The 8,167-nt window shown below is 39.5% G+C and overlaps 1 protein-coding gene across 1 annotated transcript; it reads left to right on the plus strand.

Moving 5' to 3' along the window:
• The first annotated feature begins 102 nt into the window (after positions 1 to 102).
• LOC143930880 (uncharacterized) lies at positions 103 to 7,552 on the plus strand. Its single transcript, XM_077455546.1, has 4 exons — positions 103 to 1,026; positions 1,113 to 1,272; positions 5,941 to 6,091; positions 6,211 to 7,552. The coding sequence occupies exons 1-4, from the start codon at positions 846 to 848 to the stop codon at positions 6,772 to 6,774; spliced, it is 1,056 nt and encodes a 351-aa protein (XP_077311672.1). The 5' UTR covers positions 103 to 845; the 3' UTR covers positions 6,775 to 7,552.
• Positions 7,553 to 8,167: the final 615 nt, after the last annotated feature.

Genomic DNA, 8,167 nt, shown 5'->3' on the forward strand with positions numbered 1-8,167 from the left:
TGGACTATTATGATTATCGCACTATAATTTATGTTTATTTGGATCACTTAAGTGTTAAGTTATCAGAACTTTTTTGAACACTTTTTATCATCATTTAGGCCTCATGCACACGAGACGCAGTTAAACGCGCGTTCAGATGCAGTTGGACAGTTTTTTCAACTGCACCTGAACTCATTCAATGTTATCCTATGTGTCCATGCACACAGTCTCGTTTTTTTGCGTTTATATGCAGTTGCGTTTAATCTCGTTTTTCCAGAAGCAAAAAAATGCGTTCAGAGACAAAAATTTCTGCGTTTCAGACGCAAAACGGGGCTAAACGCGGCTAAACGCGGCTGAACGCGGCAACCGCGTTTAGCCGCGTTTGCGTTTATATGCGTTTTTAAAGGAACCCAATTTTTGGTACCTGAAAATTCTGAAATATGATTTAAACTCATAGAAAACAATAAAAAATGTTAGGAAAAAGTTGTAATTACTTTATATAATTCATAGAGTGTATTTACTTTGTGACACAATCCCATAATATCTCTAGTGTTTCCATTAGCTTGTACAATGAGGAATTCCTTCACTTCTTTGCCCCAAATACTCATCCAATTTCTAATCTAATCAGTGGCTCCACCTAGTCTGGCCAAGCCATAGCATTGTCATAGAAAAACTTAATGTCTAGTCAGCCCCCCTCCCCCACCATGTTTCCATGTAGAACACACATCCTTCATGAAACTGAAACTTTTTTCCACAAGCCACCCCCCTTCCCCCAAGCTAGGCTTGTCCACACCTTGGATTGCCATCTTTGAAGACACATCTCCTACACCTTGGATTGCCAGCTTTGAAGAAACATCTCCTAAAAAATGACTTCTGATGTGAGCCAAAACAACTTGATTGAAGTAATTCAAAATTATGTACAATTATGGGACAAATCCCATGAATTGTACCCTGACCGGATTGCCAAACAGAGGACATGGGAAAATTTGGCCAAAGACTTGACCCCAAACTGGGAAGACCTCTCCAGATCCCAGCAAGAAACTCGAGGTAAGTTCAATCTATATTTGGTCAAAATTTTGGGGTATGTTAATTTGTATTTTCAGTTTTTAAGTTGATTTTTAATCATTGCACAGTGGCATCATTTCAAAAAAGATGGAGATCTTTGGCCGACAGAGTAAAGAGAGATCTAAAAAAAGAAAAAGAATCAAACCGCAGTGGAGCCCAATCCACCTACAAAACCCACCCCTTGACTGTCCAATTGTCTTTTTTGAGGGACAGTTTAATTTCAAGAGCGTAAGTAAACTTAAATTTATTTATCAATTTATATTATTTTGTAACATTAATTTTTTTTTTAAAAGTAAAATTTTTAAAATTTTAACTTGAGATCTAAATTCTTAATTTTTTTATTTTAATATATGTTATTTATATTTTTAATTTTTCTATTATAATTTTTTCGGTATATTTTTTGTACAATTTTCTCTATTTTTTGTGTTTAAAATAGATTCTAATACATTTTTAATTTTTTTATTTTTTGAAGATAAATTTTAGACTGGATAATATAATATCCGTTAATATATTAAATTTAATTGTCAGATAATTGTGTTTAGTATGCATGTATGTATGTATTTATGTATGCATCTCAACCCACTGTCCCTCTCCATCACCCCCTCCTCTTCTCATATTCTATCTCACTCAGCCTCTCTCACTCCCTCCTCCATCTTTATTTCATTCAGTGCCTCTCCACCCCCCTCTCTCCCTCTGCTATTCTACTCCCTCTCCCCCCCTCTCACTCCCTCCTCCCTTAGTTCAGTCACTGCCTTTCCACCTCTCTCTCTCTCTCCCTCTGATCTTCTCACTCACTCACTCTAGTCCCCTCACCCTCCCCCTTCTTTCTTCATACACCTCTCCTCCTGGTCCTCCTTTCTCTCCATCTCCCATCCATTAACCTTTAAGTTATGTTAGGGGTTAGTGCTTAAGGGTGACAGTAAGGAAAGGGCATTGGTTATAGCTAAGGTCAAGGTTAAAGGGTTAGGGATTATGATTCGGTCCGGTGGTTATGGAGTATGGGTAGTGCTGAGGGTTATCAAATAGGGATTAGTGTTAGCAGGTAGGATTTTAGTTACCAAATAGGGGTTACTGTTACCAAATCGGGGTTAGGGTTAGCAATTGGGGTTTAGGGTTAGGGTTAGCAATTGTGGTTTAGGGTTAGGGTTATCAATTTCGGTTTAGGGTTAGCAATTAGGGTTAGGGATAGTGTCATCAATTAGGGTTTATGGTTACCAAATCGGGGTTAGGGTTAGCAATTGGGGTTTAGGGTTAGGGTTAGCAATTGTGGTTTAGGGTTAGGGTTATCAATTTCGGTTTAGGGTTAGCAATTAGGGTTAGGGATAGTGTCAGCAATTAGGGTTTATGGTTACCAAATCGGGGTTAGGGTTAGCAATTGGGGTTTAGGGTTAGGGTTATCAATTTAGGTTTAGGGTTAGCAATTAGGGTTAGGGTTAGTGTCAGCAATTAGGGTTTATGGTTACCAAATCGGGGTTAGGTTTAGCAATTGGGGTTTAGGGTTAGGGTTAGCAATTGGGGTTTAGGGTTAGGGTTAGCAATTTCGGTTTAGGGTTAGCAATTAGGGTTAGGGTTAGTGTCAGCAATTAGGGTTTATGGTTACCAAATCGGGGTTAGGGTTATCAATTGGGGTTTAGGGTTAGGGTTAGCAATTGTGGTTTAGGGTTAGGGTTATCAATTTCGGTTTAGGGTTAGCAATTAGGGTTAGGGATAGTGTCAGCAATTAGGGTTTATGGTTACCAAATCGGGGTTAGGGTTAGCAATTGGGGTTTAGGGTTAGGGTTAGCAATTGTGGTTTAGGGTTAGGGTTATCAATTTCGGTTTAGGGTTAGCAATTAGGGTTAGGGATAGTGTCAGCAATTAGGGTTTATGGTTACCAAATCGGGGTTAGGGTTAGCAATTGGGGTTTAGGGTTAGGGTTATCAATTTAGGTTTAGGGTTAGCAATTAGGGTTAGGGTTAGTGTCAGCAATTAGGGTTTATGGTTACCAAATCGGGGTTAGGTTTAGCAATTGGGGTTTAGGGTTAGGGTTAGCAATTGGGGTTTAGGGTTAGGGTTATCAATTTCGGTTTAGGGTTAGCAATTAGGGTTAGGGTTAGTGTCAGCAATTAGGGTTTATGGTTACCAAATCGGGGTTAGGGTTAGCAATTGTGGTTTAGGGTTAGGGTTATCAATTTCGGTTTAGGGTTAGCAATTAGGGTTAGGGTTAGTGTCAGCAATTAGGGTTTATGGTTACCAAATCGGGGTTAGGGTTAGCAATTGGGGTTTAGGGTTGGGGTTATCAATTTCGGTTTAGGGTTAGCAATTAGGGTTAGGGTTAGTGTCAGCAATTAGGGTTTATGGTTACCAAATCGGGGTTAGGTTTAGCAATTGGGGTTTAGGGTTAGGGTTAGCAATTGGGGTTTAGGGTTAGGGTTATCAATTTCGGTTTAGGGTTAGCAATTAGGGTTAGGGTTAGTGTCAGCAATTAGGGTTTATGGTTACCAAATCGGGGTTAGGGTTAGCAATTGTGGTTTAGGGTTAGGGTTATCAATTTCGGTTTAGGGTTAGCAATTAGGGTTAGGGTTAGTGTCAGCAATTAGGGTTTATGGTTACCAAATCGGGGTTAGGTTTAGCAATTGGGGTTTAGGGTTAGGGTTAGCAATTGGGGTTTAGGGTTAGGGTTATCAATTTCGGTTTAGGGTTAGCAATTAGGGTTAGGGTTAGTGTCAGCAATTAGGGTTTATGGTTACCAAATCGGGGTTAGGGTTAGCAATTGTGGTTTAGGGTTAGGGTTATCAATTTCGGTTTAGGGTTAGCAATTAGGGTTAGGGTTAGTGTCAGCAATTAGGGTTTATGGTTACCAAATCGGGGTTAGGTTTAGCAATTGGGGTTTAGGGTTAGGGTTATCAATTTCGGTTTAGGGTTAGCAATTAGGGTTAGGGTTAGTGTCAGCAATTAGGGTTTATGGTTACCAAATCGGGGTTAGGGTTAGCAATTGGGGTTTAGGGTTAGGGTTATCAATTTCGGTTTAGGGTTAGCAATTAGGGTTAGGGTTAGTGTCAGCAATTAGGGTTTATGGTTACCAAATCGGGGTTAGGGTTAGCAATTGGGGTTTAGGGTTAGGGTTATCAATTTCGGTTTAGGGTTAGCAATTAGGGTTAGGGTTAGTGTCAGCAATTAGGGTTTATGGTTACCAAATCGGGGTTAGGGTTAGCAATTGGGGTTTAGGGTTAGGGTTAGCAATTTCGGTTTAGGGTTAGCAATTAGGGTTAGGGTTAGTGTCAGCAATTAGGGTTTATGGTTACCAAATCGGGGTTAGGTTTAGCAATTGGGGTTTAGGGTTAGGGTTATCAATTTCGGTTTAGGGTTAGCAATTAGGGTTAGGGTTAGTGTCAGCAATTAGGGTTTATGGTTACCAAATCGGGGTTAGGGTTAGCAATTGGGGTTTAGGGTTAGGGTTAGCAATTTCGGTTTAGGGTTAGCAATTAGGGTTAGGGTTAGTGTCAGCAATTAGGGTTTATGGTTACCAAATCGGGGTTAGGTTTAGCAATTGGGGTTTAGGGTTAGGGTTAGCAATTGGGGTTTAGGGTTAGGGTTATCAATTTCGGTTTAGGGTTAGCAATTAGGGTTAGGGTTAGTGTCAGCAATTAGGGTTTATGGTTACCAAATCGGGGTTAGGGTTAGCAATTGTGGTTTAGGGTTAGGGTTATCAATTTCGGTTTAGGGTTAGCAATTAGGGTTAGGGTTAGTGTCAGCAATTAGGGTTTATGGTTACCAAATCGGGGTTAGGTTTAGCAATTGGGGTTTAGGGTTAGGGTTAGCAATTGGGGTTTAGGGTTAGGGTTATCAATTTCGGTTTAGGGTTAGCAATTAGGGTTAGGGTTAGTGTCAGCAATTAGGGTTTATGGTTACCAAATCGGGGTTAGGGTTAGCAATTGTGGTTTAGGGTTAGGGTTATCAATTTCGGTTTAGGGTTAGCAATTAGGGTTAGGGTTAGTGTCAGCAATTAGGGTTTATGGTTACCAAATCGGGGTTAGGTTTAGCAATTGGGGTTTAGGGTTAGGGTTATCAATTTCGGTTTAGGGTTAGCAATTAGGGTTAGGGTTAGTGTCAGCAATTAGGGTTTATGGTTACCAAATCGGGGTTAGGGTTAGCAATTGGGGTTTAGGGTTAGGGTTATCAATTTCGGTTTAGGGTTAGCAATTAGGGTTAGGGTTAGTGTCAGCAATTAGGGTTTATGGTTACCAAATCGGGGTTAGGGTTAGCAATTGGGGTTTAGGGTTAGGGTTATCAATTTCGGTTTAGGGTTAGCAATTAGGGTTAGGGTTAGTGTCAGCAATTAGGGTTTATGGTTACCAAATCGGGGTTAGGGTTAGCAATTGGGGTTTAGGGTTAGGGTTAGCAATTTCGGTTTAGGGTTAGCAATTAGGGTTAGGGTTAGTGTCAGCAATTAGGGTTTATGGTTACCAAATCGGGGTTAGGTTTAGCAATTGGGGTTTAGGGTTAGGGTTATCAATTTCGGTTTAGGGTTAGCAATTAGGGTTAGGGTTAGTGTCAGCAATTAGGGTTTATGGTTACCAAATCGGGGTTAGGGTTAGCAATTGGGGTTTAGGGTTAGGGTTAGCAATTTCGGTTTAGGGTTAGCAATTAGGGTTAGGGTTAGTGTCAGCAATTAGGGTTTATGGTTACAAACTTGGGGTTAGGGTTAGCAATTAGGGATAGTTTTTGGTTTAATTTCGGGCTTAGGGTTTAGGGTTTGTATTGAGTAGTTGGGTTAGTGTTATGTCTACGTTTTTTTTTTTAGGTTGGTGGGTGGGGGTTTGGTGTTAGGGGATAGGCTTAGGGTTGTGAAAAATAAAATAATAAAATTTTAAAATGTGCACATGTCTAACTGTACTTAAACCTTATTATTTAAAGGACAACATCCAACATTTCAGAGGATGAAGGCAGTGTCCATCAGGATATAGTAAATGAGATGGAGGATGTGCCAAGTGCATCACAAGCGAGTTTATCTTTGGCTACAGTTCCAATTTCACGCGACCGTGAAACACCGGTTGCTTCTATACAGGTATAACACAACCTATGGTCTCTGATTTTTTATAGAAAAAGAATGTATCATCATTACTTTTGGTCATATAAGTGCAAGATGTATATGTCAATAACTGTATGTATTTTATTTTATTCAAGGGTGATCGCAGTCGATCTCCTGCAAGAAGCAGGCCAAGGGGGCGTCGGTCGCGTGACGTAGACCAGGAACCGACCAGGGTGGAAACCAACATTATTAATTTAGTAGAAGAGCTACGCCAGGAACGACATCGGAGCGATGTCTTCCTGGACCTAAATAATGGGCGCAGTATTTTTTGCCGTAGCCTATATGTAATTCTTGAACAATTGTCTGAAGACCGCGAGCGGCAATGCCGTGAAAACATTTATTGTTATATCGTGGCATGTCTAAATGCAGAAAGACAGTCGCGGCCCCCACCGCCACTGAACATTGTCCAAGGGGGGATGCAGAATACTCCTTTCATGGATATTCCAATCCAACGAGGTTCATCATATAGCCAGGGAGTTACAGGTAACGTCCTACACACACAGAGACCGCCAGCACAATATGCAATGTCGTCAACAATTGGCACACCATTTATGCCACAGACAATGTCCCAGCTCCCACCCCTTCAGCCACGGATGGGTAATCCTTCCCCCGTTGACGAAAGTTCACAGGATAACTACGGGACATATCATAACTTATAATTTAATTATTACAATTTGTTTTTTTTCCTTTATTGATCATATTATTAGTTAGCACTTTTCACACCCTTTTGCACTAAATTTTTTTGATATTTGCACTGTTTGAAAAAATGTTTGATTTTGAATAAATATTATACTGTTTGCACTTTTTGATTATAATGTATTTTATATTTTGTTTCAATTTTAGATTTTAAATTTTCTTTTAATAAAGAAATAATATTTGAAAATTATGAATTGGTGTCCATAAATATTAGATGTGTGGATAAGTTGAAATGTAATGAAATCTTTTATTTATATACATTTATATATATTTTTGGTGGCTCTATATTTAGAGAAGTGTTACATTATCACATCCTTTGTTTAATCTAAGACATTATAATCCCATAAGGTTTTACGAGATTACAGTATTCATGCCCATTCTCCATAATTTAAAGTGTTTATCGATGGTTATAATACAGTAACCTAGAAATTATATTAAAAAATAATTAGCAAGTGAAACAAAGTAACATGCTTAAATTAAAAAATGTAAATATAATTAAAAATTGGGACAAAGAAAAAATCCTTTATTGAAACTGAATGAACCACAGTAGCATTTTTCAAAAATGTCAATAACTTTGAGCTAGCAATCAGACTAAATATGGGTATCCTGCCAGGGCACGCTACCAACAGGTGAAACAAAGTATTCTGCAAAATTGTTTCGAATGGTCATTGCTCTGGCTGTTGGGCGTAGGTCCATGTATTGAATGTTCTGATTGGTGTTGGGAGGGGCAGGATCTGTGGATATTCTATCATTTTCAATTAAAAAGTTATGGAGAACACAGCATGCAAGTACTACTTGGATAGCGTTTTCAACATCTAACTGCATTGTACTTAGTAGTACCCGCCATTTTCCTGCACTTATCCCAAATGCACATTCCACAACGCGTCTTGCACGACTTAGTCTGTAATTGAAGATTTTTTCTTGATAACTATGTCCTTGTCCACTGTATGGTCTCATTATATTTTCTGAAAGCCCGAATGCCTCATCAGCCACAATGACAGCAGGTAGTATGGGCTCTGTAGTGTTGGGAAGAGGCCTCCAACCCGGAATTCCAAAGCAACCTTCATGTATTCGACGGCCCATGGACGATTCTCTAAAAATACGAGAATCCCCTTGACTGCCGTATGCTCCAACATCAACACATATAAATTTAGATTTGGCGTCAGCTAGTGCAAGCAACACAATTGAAAAATATTTCTTATAATTAAAGTACATAGAGCCCGACTTTGGTGGCTTTTTGACGCGTACATGTTTGCCGTCCAGTGCTCCAATACAATTTGGGAAGTTAGTTTTTTCCCAAAATTCATTAATTATGTTCTGCCACATACACTGTGTTGGAACTGGCATTACCTCTCT

This window comes from Lithobates pipiens, unplaced genomic scaffold (genome assembly GCF_037356315.1).
Source record: "Lithobates pipiens isolate NorthernLeopardFrog02 unplaced genomic scaffold, aLitPip1_a1.2 Scaffold_25, whole genome shotgun sequence".
Taxonomy (NCBI): domain Eukaryota; kingdom Metazoa; phylum Chordata; class Amphibia; order Anura; family Ranidae; genus Lithobates; species Lithobates pipiens.